The following is a 14,718-nucleotide window of genomic DNA, read 5'->3' on the forward strand; positions in this document are numbered from 1 at the left end:
TTTATACATCATGATCTTTCAAATAGAAATTTAAAAGTTCCTGTGTATTTAGAAAGAATACAGATATCAACCCTTCACTTGAAAGAATATCACTACCATAAATGTTTCTAAGATATGATAGTTTCGAATCCCCCCCAACCCCCCCCCCCCCCTCACTCACCTTCTCCCTAGGACACATGACCACCCCATTCTAAAACTGAATCAGTGAACATTTGTACCCCTCTCCTCTCCCCTGAAGGAAAGGTTCAGGTGAACACTTGCCATAACACCCCGGGTCAATCATTGCCCATTTTGGCAATATTTACTAAATATATGAAATGTAAAAATAAAGTTATCCTTGTTACAACAATATGGGTATTCACAAGATAAAGAAAATGTGTTGTTTTTGTTCGTTATGTAGAAAAAAAATTGAAATGTCATTTTTTGAATTATTATTTAATTATCATTATTATTATTGCTAATTATTGCATAAAGCAAGAAATTTGCTAACATGTTTAGAACTTATGGTTTGTCTATCTATATTATCATATATAGACTTCACGTATAGATGTTTATTTGACGATTTTCTAAAGTATTTTTGTAGAATAAATTTAACCCTAAATTCTAATTTTCTTAAGTTTGAAACTGGGGAAGGATTACACAATCAATGCGTTAAAATACATGTACACGACGTGATCAGATTTATATTAAGAAGTTAGGTTTATTTTAAATTTGTATTTAACAATTTTATCTGCGAGTTATTTATTTCGTATGTTTTAAATCTTAGTTAAATCAAAGAGGAAACCCAAATCTAGGGTCCTGAATCGATTTAAATGCGTAAATTAAGTTTTTTCGACTTTTTTGTAACTTTGTTTCCTTTCTTTTGTCATGCTTTTCAAATATTGTAACGGAAAGAGCGGATTAACTCCACGTGCTACTCAATTCTGCGCGCCGAAAAACGATGAATGGAAAGTTATCCAGCCGTAAGAAAAACGGGTAACAAAGAGTTTCAAACCGTTACTATTTTTAGCTCCACGTGGCCGATAATTGATTCGCAGTTTATCACCTTTTTAGTATAAGAAAGGATTAATTTTGAGTAATTCTTTGATAAGCAATTAAAGAAAGGAAAACTCGACCAATTAACACCTGTAAATTAATTACGATAAAAGCAGGAAACAAAAAATTGGCAATTACGCACGCAAATTAGTAATGTTATTGTTTGTAATACATGCCTGTGTGACTCCGCCCTTTACGAAATATCGACCAATAAGATAGCTGATGCAGCCAGCAGTATTTACGATTTTGATGGATCTTGGGAAATGACGTCACGCCACCATCATTTTATGCTATGTACATTTGGATGTTCGAGCAGACATTTCACATGCTTCGAACTGTGTAGAACGTGGAAATTAACGGAAACTGATACAAATTCTAGTTATATTTTTCTTATATTGTGGATTTATTTAATGAAGTGAACATGCCAGCGAGTGTTTACACGGATATGAGTTCAAATTCACAATTGATGGAGGACCAGCGTGCGCTGCAGCTCGCTTTTGAACTTTCGTTATTGGGTTTGAATGGGGATGATGAAAATATGCCAACAAACAACGGAAACCTTTCGCCACAAAGTTTCGCCGAGGAGCAAGCTAAGAGGCGTAGTGCCAACATGACCGAATGCGTGCCTGTGCCGAGCTCTGAGCATGTGGCCGAAATCGTGGGTAGGCAAGGTAAAGTGTGTAGTTCTTTATTTACATGGGGTATTTTCCGCTAAACGTCTCGTGGTAAACACAGTTATTCCTTTATCGCACGTTCCGTTTGGCGCGTTATTCATAGAAACACATGTGCGTGTTAAACCAGTCTAATTGAAATTCTAGATTATAAAGATTAGTTTCAAATTTCAGAGTTAATCCCGTTATTTTCTTTGTAAAACAATAAAGTATTTGTTTAGTTATTTATTGCATATAAATGACCCTACTCAAGTAACAACATCTTTTAGTGTATAAGTAAGTTACATAGGTGAGGTCGAAACGTACATGTACAGTAGTACAGTAGAGGGCTACATTTTTGTATGAGAAATGAAATATTACTCCAGTCAAATAACTTAGATGTTTATATGGCTAAATGCCAGAATAAGCAAAGTTGTTGCTAGATATAAAAATCTCATATTTATCACATAAAATTATGTAAAGAATTTTTTTTCCAAAAAAATTTTTAGGTCAATATGATGTTGTTATTAATTATCTGTTAAAAGTAAAACTGCAGATTTTACTATATTTTAATAATTTACAAGTATTTGATAAAAATGTTGAAAGAAATATTATGAGGACCTTTATTTCACTCACAGTCACAAGTTACCAATTTGTTAAATTAATGCTATTTCTAAATACAGGGTTGCTATTGCATTTAAGTAAAGTAACACATTTTGCTGGTCAGGTGTTTTATATATATATTTTTAAATATAGGTATAATATGTTTATATCTAAAAGGAAATAATCCTGTTAAAATAGTGAAGGCAGATTTTAGTCCGTCATGTGCATTAAAAACTTAAATTGACCAAAGGTACCGTGAAGTAACCAATTATTATTATCCAAGTTATTTTGATACTAAAACCTAAAATTTATGTTCTAAAAAACTAAATATCAATTGGTACTTCTGGTATGGCAATTGAAAATTGGTATAGATCAAGTGTTAGTAATGTACAGAAATGGATATATAAAATGGGTACTTCAGAGATTTTTATTCAGAACTAATGAAGATGCATTTTTTTTACAGGTTGCAAAATCAAAGCCTTGAGAGCTAAAACCAACACTTACATAAAAACACCAGTGCGTGGAGAAGAGCCAGTCTTCGTTGTTACAGGACGCAAAGATGACGTCGTACTTGCTAAACGGGAAATACTATCTGCTGCCGAACACTTCAGTCAAATCAGGGCGTCTAGACGGAACTCTAGTGTAACCAGCATCTCAAGTAATGGTTTATCAGGTCCCCCTAGTCCAAACGCCCCAGGTCAGGTAACCATCCAGGTACGAGTCCCATACAGAGTTGTTGGCCTTGTTGTCGGACCAAAAGGAGCAACAATAAAGAGGATTCAACAACAGACGCACACATACATCGTAACACCAAGCAGAGACAAAGAGCCCGTGTTCGAGGTCACAGGTCTTCCAGAAAATGTTGAGAAAGCTCGTCAGGAGATTGAGAGTCATATTGCCCTTCGAACTGGAGGTATGGTAGACAACGCACCAGATGATGATTTCCATCGAAATGGAATAGATTCGGGATTCCATGAATTGAATGGTTCAAGCAGTGATTATATTAGTTCAATATTCGGTAAATCAACAAATGGAATGTCTGCATTTACTGCTTACAACAATGCATTAAACGGAAATGGACTTATGAACCGCGGACCAGAGACTGTGTTTAACTTCCCTCCTGTAAACGGCACATCGAAAATTTCGGACTTTCCTGGGCAAGTGAATGGCTTTGGCTCCACATTTAATGGGTTTCCAAACATTTATGACAGTTTGAATGATGAGGGAATTGGCTCTCCCATCATTTGATACAAGTGTACCTCCTGGTGTGTGGTCCGACGTGAACGACAACAGAAATCCCAACCTAGTCTCGCTATTCGGAACAACAAATACAACAAACATGAACGCCATCGGATCAGGTATGAGCGGAATCCCACGGATATCACCGACTTCAAGTGAAATGTCAACCGGGTCAAGCGCAACGGGTACAAATTCCACATCACATTCACCCCCGTCAGAGCCTCCTTCATCCCGGAGGATACGCAGCGATCCTCTTGCTAGTGCTTTTACGCCATTTGTTACTCTCCAGAGTGAGTTGTTTCCGGCCGTGTCCGGAATCACGTGCACAAGTAGTGTCGGACTTGACTCAAATGTAAACGGAATAAGTGTTAATTCTACAAGTGCTGATGCCAGTACATTAAGTGCGGCTGGCGAGTCTGGACTCGGTGTACGCAGAAACTGTATCATGTGCTCTGAAAGTGAGGTAGTTGCGGCCCTAGTTCCATGTGGACATAACTTCTTTTGTATGGAATGTGCAAGTTTGATAGTGGAGAAACCAACAGGTACAGTTGACAGGATTTGCCCAGTCTGCAGACAAGAACCCTCTCAGGCCATTCGGATCATTTCATAAAAAAAAATCATAAAATACAAACACTATATAATTATATATTAAAAAAAAATCATCTGCTATCCAAATATCTGTAGAAAATTCCATTCTGAAGAGTATGTGCCAATTTTTCATATTGCTTCTATGTTCAATTACTTGAAAGGCAGACTACATAACTGGGGAATTATTATTATGTTGGAATTTTGCCTGTTATCTGTAGTTAGTTAGTCTAGAACGGCAGAGAGAGGGAGGAATACATAGATACCTATCTTTAAACATAGCAATGTTGATTCTAACATTGCATACACTAGACCAATAATCAATGACTGCGAATGCTGGAACTCTGGTAGGCAGAATATACAATGTATTGTCTAAACATACACTTTTCCCCCATTTTGTAACGACCTAATTCGGAAAAAAAAAAATTAATTACTCTATTCTTTACTATGAAGCTTTTTGTGAAGAATTGTAGCTTTTGTAATTTTTTTGTGTCGAGAAAAATTGATTTGTTATCTATATAATTAATGACACAAGATGATTTTTCTTCTATTTACAAGGATTAATTTATGAAATTATTGTAACGCTTGATTAATTTGACTTGAAATAAAACCTTTGACAATCTTTCATATGGAGTAAAAACACTGCTCTGATAATTTACTGTTCACAAATTAATTTTGCCCGATGGTTTATGATAATTGCTATCTTTTGAGATAATTTCATGTTTCATTCTTAGCCCCGCCTTGAAAAGGGGACTGGCATCAATCAATACCCGCTAGCGATCATGCATATTATGAATATTTATGAGATTATTATAATTGAGTTATATATTATATAATAAGATGTATAAAATTTATGATGCAAATCAACATTTGAAATTGGTCATTTTTGTCATTGCCCACGCCCCCCACGCAACATTTTTCACAAGGATTTTTGTGTATAAATATTTCAATTATCCAGTAAATCTATAGTATTATATTTAATTATTGACTTTTATATTTGAAACAAATATATAGACATATTTTATTCACTGTTTACAGTATAGTATGTATTAAAGACTTGTTTAATTAAATTGTTGAACTTTTTACTAGCATCTTGAATTTGCCTGAAATTCTTTCACGCACTCGATGCCTTTTTTTCGAAGAAGTGCATACTTGGCACAAATATATACTTCTGAAATACTTGTCAAGTTAAATGTTTAGTAAATTTTGTTTCATGTAAAGTGACTCACATTAGGGATTCGGGATTCTTTCTTACTTGCAAGAAAAAAAAAACACCAAACTTTGACAATCATTATTTTGAACACTGACTAATACCCCGATTGTAATTATTTAGATCTAGAGTTACCTTATGGGAAAGATGTGGTAGTTATGTAAATAGAAAACAAATGGGGGGATTCATATGCTCAGTTTTTCTGTGTAATGTATACATTATACAGCTTAGGCAAATATTTTTGTTGGCTGATATGCATAACGGATAGTTACAGTACAGACTGACCAATTGACCAATACACGCTCGTTTTGTGCATTATTGGATGTTTTCAATACTGAACCTTGGGAGGAAAATCTATGTCTCGGAAATATCAGGCAAATTCAAGTGCTAATGTTATTTTTGTGTATACGATTTACCAATTATGCCTACATTTTTTCCATTTTTGCAAAATATGTTATTAACGTGTTTATTTGTACATAGTGTATAATTATCATAGATTAATTAGGAAAAATGTTATATATACATATATTTTTTGTTTTTCAAAAGTACAGCTTTATTTTGTTCTATAAAAATATATTGAGAGTAATATATAGGCGTTTTTTGTAATATATTTTTTTGCCCATTGAAATACTTATAGATCTGTGCTCCTATAAACATTGATATTACATTAAATATTATGCTTGGTTTATGCCAAGTATCAATAGCAGACGATTGGGTCGCAGAAAATTCGATTGAATATATGTATCACCCATTCTGTTGTCCATCTAGTTGTAGACTTCGTTTTTAAGGTAACGCCATTGGAATCTGCAAGCAAGGGGATTAAAAGTTATTAGGGAACATAGCTATAAATTGAAATTCAAGGGATCAGTTTTTAAAAGGGGATCGAATCTTGAACAGAATGTTAAATAAAAAATTGAGACACTGAGAAACGTACAATTACAAATATTGTCAACGTTCTGTGTTTGTCATTCAAGTATGAGGTTATAGCGAAAATCATACCCTTGATCCATATCATTTTTACTTGTCAAGTAAGAAATGGCGGCCTTGATATTAAAGGAACTCGTACCTATTAAAGCAATAATTCTTTCCATCAAATGTTTGTGATTTTATAAATCACATACGTAATAAGTTGTCTCCAAATGATAGATATATATATTATAAATTATATACATGTATTCGTTTTCATGACATTTATATTCTTCTACGTTCCATTACTTTATTTGAAACTGTGTTTTCATCATCTCCATTGTAGTAACATAAAATACGATTATTTATCCACGATGTTGTAAGACAGGTAGAAGTGAGCTGCCTTGAATTATATGTATTATATTTTTCTTGCATCGCGTTAATTAATAAATGTCTCCCATTAAGCGCAAAACTATGTTAAGAATGAATCGAAATGAAACAAATATTTGTAACATCAGTTGAGGGTCAGGTCACTTTGGTTAAAAAGATTTAAAAACCTCTATTTTTATTATGCAAGAAGAAATTTTTAGTGCATTTATATGGCCAAAAAATAACTTTTTTCAGTAATTTAATCGTTAGATAGCTCTTTTATATAGGAAAGTTCCATCAAATTCCTGATATTGAAACATATGGTTTCAATAATTGGCAGAATTTATTACAATGAGAAAGAGCAATTAGCCAGTGTGACCTGTTGTTCAATTAACTCAACAAATAACATCATCACATAGTTCCTAAAGTGCATTAATGATTTTGGGATTTTGTTGTAGTTTTTAGCTTCCTTAAGCCATATGGTCTTCCAAAAAAGAGAATATATATATAGCTGATCACAACCCCTTGATTTAATTTCACAGCCCCCGCCCCACTGCTCAAATTTATATACATGTTTTAAACATCACCATGAAATGCTAAAAAAACAACATTTTTGTCTTAAATGGTACTTGGGTCTTAAAAATTTTCATGGAAGGTTTTTACACATCTTTAATTCTTAATGTAAAGTTTAAAGAAAATGATGGTAAACAGAAATTCAAAGAAAAATGGAAACAATTGAGAAAAGAGAGGGGAAAAATATCGAGATCAAAAAATTAAGTAAGCTTGTAAAATTAATACAGTTATATATATACTTTAGACTATTTCGTATGTCAGGTTTTGAACAAAATTTAAATTAAGATTTAATAATTAATTGATGTAGGTAATCGAACCTTGATGATGAAATTCAATCGAGACCATGCCTTAGTTGTGTTTATTTATTGATGTGAACAAAGATTTTGGCAACGTAATCAATATTTGCTTGAACAAAGACGTCTTTGTTTTCCATGTATATTTGTAATGGAGCTATTAAACCACTGTTCTCCATGTTAAGTAATTGCTCTGAAAGGCTTTATTTATTTATGCAACCATAATTATTTTTGTAATAGAAGTAGATTTATGAAAAGTTTACATGACTTTGATATGTGAGAGAGAAAGTGTTGTTAAAACCTAGTTAGATTGTAAATTATTCATCAAAAAAAGTAGCGCAAGTAAATAATAGAAGGTTAAAAAAAACACAAATGTATAGGGATATTAGACAATTACTATTTTTAGAAAATAAATCGAAATGTATAAGATATATTTATTATATATTTATGAACCAATTGAAACAGATATATATGTGAAATTGCGATTTTCTTAAAACTATCATCATTCAATCGATCATTCCTCATCATTATCATCACTCACCCAGATATAAACCAAGAGATCACTGATTATCTATGCACAGGCAACAAATGTGTGTTAATTCCATGTATAATGTATTTTATCATCAAGAAATTCACAAAAACTCATCAAGAAATTTTTATCGCCCAACCTTTTATTGTTTTGTCCATGCCAAAAATGAAAAAAAATCCTTTTGATTTTAAAGGTGAATCTTTACTATTAATGAGAAATGTATAATTTGGAATTATTTTATTTTCTTCAGACAAAATCACTAAATATTTTTACAGTCTGGTGTTCTTTTGTTGTGTAATTGAGTAATAAAAACAAACTATTTTGCTTTTTATGATCAACATAATAATAACCTGCCAAATTTTCATAAAGGAAACTCTGAAAACTTGGAATATATATCATATATATATATGTAGTTATTTGTGAAAGAATTTTTTGAATCAATTATTTATGCAATAGTAAATTAAGGGACTCAAAAGTACTATATTTGTGAAATCCCGTTAGATATATACATGTACCCTATTGTTTAATAAATAGTACATCATCTTCTCATATCCCCACCCCCCCTGTTTGTTGTAGAGTTCAATAAAGTGTCAGTGAATTCGTGTTTGAGAAGATATAAGATATTTTTATAGAAAAAAAAATTTTGTTTTCAGATATATTAATAATCTATATACAATAAATGTTGTATACCCCACCCACTCCATTATACTTCTTTCTTTCTGTCTATGAAATCCTTTATTATTGTGAGATCTGCACCTTACACTTATTCAAACTACCCGTTTTTTCCCTACTACACACCCCCCCTCCTTTCTCTACCCATTTGAACTATATATATATATATATAGAGTTTTAAAAGGGAATTTGAACTGTATATGAAAAGACCACTTTAGTACATGTACTGTAAATTTAGATATTTTGCGGGGCAAATATTTTTGTGAAATAGACATTTTGGACAAATGGGGAGTTGAACTTCCAATTCACTGCTAATTGGAAAACTTGCATTTTCACTGCTACTTCCAATTTACAGTAGATGCAAAAGTTTACCCAGTTGCAAATATTTATTTTTTACAAAAATCTGGAATTTACGAAATATGTACCTCCGCATAAATTTCTGGTTTTACAGTAACCTTATATTCCAAATAATGTGATAATAACTCCCAGAATATAGGGCCCAAACTTAACTTGCATCTGGACCCATAATATTGTGAACAAAATTTTATTTGTATATTTTTGTATGTTTAAACTGTTATACTGAACTATTGTTTTAATCCAACACAAGTATTTTTTTACCCATATTAACTCGACAGTGCTTTAAAAAACATTTAAAGACCTTATGCCAATCTTTTGGTTTAATTTTCTCTCCAAAGAAAACAGAAGAAAGGAACAATTTACAAAAAAGAGTGGAAAAAAAAGCATACTCAATTATGGAACTGGAAAAAAAAAGAAAAGAAATTGACATGTTAGTAATTTTTGGGTGTTTAGCATTTTTCAAAGAGATTATACTTAAGATTTTAAACCTAAGGAATTTTGATGATTATAATCAAGAATGGAACAGGGTGAAACTAACATGTAAGGCACTTACCATCTTCATGCCATTTGGGATGTTTTTGTTTTTTACCTGTAAGAAATTTCAGCTTTTCTGTTGTGGAATCTGGGAGTGTAGAATTTATTTGATTCAAACATGTTTTATGTACTTATGTTTTAATAAACATGGCTTTAGAACTATTATATTTTAACATTGGAAGTATGCTGGGGGTATTTTAGTAATGAATAGCTTTATTTAGAGAAATGAGAGAGAGAGGTAATGGATAGATTCATGTTTTAAGTTATTGATTTCTTACACATTCTTTTTATTGATTAACAGATTGATTTTGTAACTGAGGATGAAAAACAAATTCCAATTTTTCTTGCTTTAGCCGAAATGTTATTAATTGATTGTTGAATAAGTATTTAATAAAGAAAACAACCAAAAAAATATTTTATACTGATTTTGTATATGTGTTTTTTAGTAAATCTGCTTCGAGTTTACTTAAAAACAAAACTTCTTACTCCAATATTATAAAGAGATTCTATTGTAATTCTTTTATTTTTGTTAATGTTTATTTTTCTTTTATATTATTCTTTTTTGTTTATTTTTTTCATTTTGAGGAAGGAATCTTGTTCGGTTAGCTTTTTCCTGAGGAACAAAGTCTTTATTATTTTTTGTACTATGTATATATTTATATAAAACCAAATGGAGGTAACACATTTGAATATCAATTTTCTTTTTTCTTTGATCAAATTAAGTAAATTTTTTCTTGGGTCTTTTTATCAGATGTTACTGACGGCAAGAAAAAAGTTTAATAAAAGGGGGGTCCCTGTTTTATTATTATTATATATTATATATATATATATTTGTTTGTTACGCAAAGAATTTTTGCTGTAAATGTTGTTAATATGATTCATAATTAATTGTTCACACGCAAAAATGTGCAAGTGGCTATCCAAAAAGTTGTTAGAGCTTAGATTTTTCTATTTTATTATTTTCGTATATATTCAACGTATGCAATTATATGTGTATAGTAGTGATCTAGACAAGATAAAAGGTCGGTGGAGCCGACTGGATTAACAAATATACATAAATATTTTTTATTTTACTGGGCAGGTTCAAGGCCCAATCTTATATTGAACTATATTTGCAGATTTTTCAAAACTCAAATGAAATGTAAAATTTTATTTTTCTGCTATTAAAAGTACAAAAAAACTTGGTGTCTTTTGTTTTATATTGATTGAAATTTATGGTGCTTTTGTTTTCATACCCGTTAAGAGAAGCTTTAATGATGCTATGAACTGTTTTCAGGCCAGAGTTCTACTGCATAATTATTATAAAACATGGCCAAGCTTGGTTAGCTATGTGGAATACCAGCATATTTGTACTAAATCTTGAGCGGAAAGTATTGCATTTGCATATTTTATAGTCTGTTCTAAAGAACATTCGTTTCTCCACACTGGTGCCTTGTGGAGAAGTTGTGAGTGGATTACAGAAAAGTAGTTTTCTTGCAAGGGAAACCGTCATAGATAGATGTCTTGGAAGTCAGTAATGTTATGACTTAAATTTTGTTGCCAATCAGTCTGTGAATGATGTACTTTCATGTTGAATTGGTAAAATGAATTCTGTTTTCTGTAATGTTCGTATTTGAACTGGAATATTACGTGACTCCAATATATTGCAAATTGCGTCACATGCTTTGTGGAGATAAAACTTATCTTAATAAAACAACAAAAATGCAAAATAAAGACATTATTAATATATTTCTATGTCTAGTGTCCGACTTCCGGTCTCTATGGTTCATTTCAAGGGGCTGGCTATTGAGGAAAAACCCACTTTAAAAATTAAAAATTTTGATACGTACAATAATATACTCAAATGTAAAACAACCCTTGAGATAACCACACACTTATCTTTATGATAACTATTATTTAAAAAAAAATCGGCAGACGAACAAAGATCTTCTGCTACCAACATAGAACGAGAGCAGCATCGCAGAATTTAAGATATTCTCTACAATCAGAAATGAATCATTTATGTGTTTGCTCTCGCCTGATCAATTCAAATCACTTGTCACAGCTACCAATGAAATAGACACCGTTTTATTCTGGTAGCTATGGCAACGAAAATTAAGACTCGGCATTAACAATAACGAAGCGCCCCGTAAATATTATGCTACATTTTTACAATGTTTATAAATGTTAGGATATTTTTATTTTCTCCCCTAGTATCACGCTAGGGTTAACTTAGTTAAGCAGACGACAATTTGTGTTATTACTAAGCTATTATATGCATGTATATTATAATACCAGCGTGACATGAATCTCAATTAGACGAAGCCACCGTGCTAATTAATATTTTTCTATTATACAAGTCAACAATTGCATATTAGCATACAGTAGTCACGAAGGACAAAATAAATAAATATCTACCAATTCAAAATCTATTGTTAATTAAAAGAAAATGGGGGGAAAGTGTTATTAATATACATGTATTTACTTTTAATTACAAATTGAAACACGGCAAAGCTGGTTCGACATGATAGGTCGAGAGGCAAGAACTTAGCCATCCGGGCGCCGGTAATACGGTAGTCGGACACATCAGCATTGGTACTGATCGAGCCCCACCAGCCTATGCAGCCCGAGTCCGAGCAATATATATATACTTCCGATTTCCCAACTTCTAGAAATTATACAATGGGCATTCCAAAAGTTGTTACCCTTTAGTTCTAAAGAAATCGAAAATAATTACTTAATTCCAAAGATGGTTACTTTACAAATTTATTTTATAAGAGAAAAAGCTATACCCACTCATTCCCGACTAACTAATAATACTAAAAGACTTAAGTGGCCAGTGTAAAACAAAATCGATCTATCTGTCAAGTCTATTGGAGTCTGCACCGCAATTACTTCTTCAAACAAAATGACAAAGTGAAAATATATAAATAAAAGAGTGCATCCCAAATGACGAAGTGAAAAAACATGATAAATAAAATAGTGCATCCCACACCCATATAAAATGTTTAATTTCCGTCTTCTCCCAATATTTTGTTATTTCTGAACTAAAGCATTTCAGAAAATGTCTGCCAGTTTGAATGATTAATGCAATATACTTAGGATTCGAGCGAGGTGCGGTCATTAAAAGAGGTAATTAACATAGTATATCTGTTGATAGTAAACTGTCATCGCATTGTGTTGTTTTTGAATATATGACGCGGCTTTGGTCCGGTGCTTCTTTAGGACCTCTTTATGACCATTCCAGAAAACCGGACCTTAGACCTAAGAATTGGTGACTTCATTTATTTTAAATTCTGGGAAAGGTTCGCTTACCACGTAATTGGATTGTACTGAACTTAGTGCCATATTTTTGTACCAGTTCTGTAAATAATTTTACGCGCGTACGAATACATTAAATTTAACAACTGAAATAGAGTTTATAACAAGCAGCAATACTAGTGAGTGCAAATTTCACTGCATAGCATAGCATGATATTAGATTAATTCATAAGAGCCGAATCCGATTTTCAGAGAAGACTTATCCAATGAATATTACGGTCATTTCATGGAAAAGAAACCATTGCGGAAGAATTTGTAACTGATGTACACTTGCCATCAATGCTGTGATTTTGTCTGGCGTGTGTTTTCAGAAAATTCATTCTTTCTTCACCGTTTAAATGGCCGATTTGAGGATTAATCTGATATAAAGAGTCAGACAGTTGGCAAAATCTCTAGTTTTATTGTCATAGAATTCTCTAAGAATTTCGTACAAATTACTGATTACAAGCCTTAGCGAAATCATTTACAGTTCGAGCGTGAAGTAATTACATCATCGGTGTTTGGTCATCAATTGAGGCTTTAAATCTGGTCCAATTCTGATTAATTTTATAATGAAACGCTAGTTAGAAATGTATTTTCTTTTGTGGGTGCAAGTCATGAATGCGCTTGTAAAAAAATGTACGGCGTATTTTTGAAATAGGGTTCATATAGGTAGCCGTTTTCGTGTACGCCCAAACTTTGTCACACACATTTAAATGTTGAATTCATTACACAAAATAGTTCATAATAGAAATATGCAAATGTATCAGAAATGATCCCTACCGTGGCTGGGATTCGAACTCGCGACCACCGCCTATAAGCTATCAACGCTCTAGACCACTGAGCCAAAAGAATCGATTCCATCTATCTGTCTTTAGACTATATTTAATTGGATCTTTCCGCTCGTAAGGGCACAATACTGCTTTTTGAAGTCGATTACGGACCCGGACATGTCACCAGTGGATTAATTTTGAAGCACAAAGTGGTGATACTTTACCTCCATGCAATTTCCAGGGAGTATTAGCCACAGTCAAAAGTAGATCACTGTACGGCGGCCTATATCGAACATAAATGTACAGTAACCTGAGACAATATGAAAAGGTAGCCATAAAAAAGGGCTATTGGTGCCAACCAAAGGGTCTGCCTTTTAAGCCATCACTATCTGTGCAAGGGGCTCACGCACCCTAGCACACTTTCCTCGTCGTCCCTGCTACTTTTTAAGGCCGCTCCCCGGATATCGGCAGATGGTCCACAGGATATAAGTTTCGCCGTTTTAAGCCACATTGAATTTACCAGAGCACAGTTCTCCACCACATCGTTCCTGGGCAGGCTGTCAAGCCCTTTACCAGTACTAGTTGCCTTCACTTTCGCAAGGAACTAATAACTTCTGTACATGCCAGAGCAGATGTACAGTGCAAATGGTCGTAGAAAGGATTGTTTCATCGTAAGGATTTCACGAAAGTGACCTGCACCGTCCGGGAATCGAACCAGGATTCGTTCGCTTTACGTAATGAGCTAACCGGACGGTTCGATTCCATCACGAGATTAGCAAAGTTATATAAGTACATGTCCACTCAGTCGTTACGTAAATGAAAAGCAGAAAATTTCCAATGTCAGAAACGAGCCGAACCAATCCTGTTGAATATTTATTTTAAATATGCATGCAACTAAATCTTTATCTAGTGAAAAAATTGCACCATATTCAACGAACTCAACTTGCCTTTGCTATATAGCATAAAGATATAATTTGTTATTATGTTTGCTGGGGAAATATTCAGCTATAAGGAGAGAATAATTATAACATTATTTTCCTCACATATGCTGTATTTTTGTTTTATGCTACCTTTTAATGCCGGGAGATTGGGAAATGCGTTTCAGATTTATA

General features: G+C 32.8%; 1 protein-coding gene across 1 annotated transcript; it reads left to right on the plus strand.

Moving 5' to 3' along the window:
* Window positions 1-1,303: 1,303 nt before the first annotated feature.
* On the plus strand, window positions 1,304-7,358 carry LOC132759616 (RNA-binding protein MEX3B-like). The gene is given in 3 exon segments (XM_060751428.1): window positions 1,304-1,706; window positions 2,752-3,524; window positions 3,526-7,358. Coding segments are annotated over 3 exon segments (1,635 nt in total). The 5' UTR covers window positions 1,304-1,456; the 3' UTR covers window positions 4,138-7,358.
* Window positions 7,359-14,718: the final 7,360 nt, after the last annotated feature.

Source organism: Ruditapes philippinarum, unplaced genomic scaffold (assembly GCF_026571515.1).
Source record: "Ruditapes philippinarum isolate M1 unplaced genomic scaffold, ASM2657151v2 ctg1004_1_1_1_1, whole genome shotgun sequence".
Taxonomy (NCBI): domain Eukaryota; kingdom Metazoa; phylum Mollusca; class Bivalvia; order Venerida; family Veneridae; genus Ruditapes; species Ruditapes philippinarum.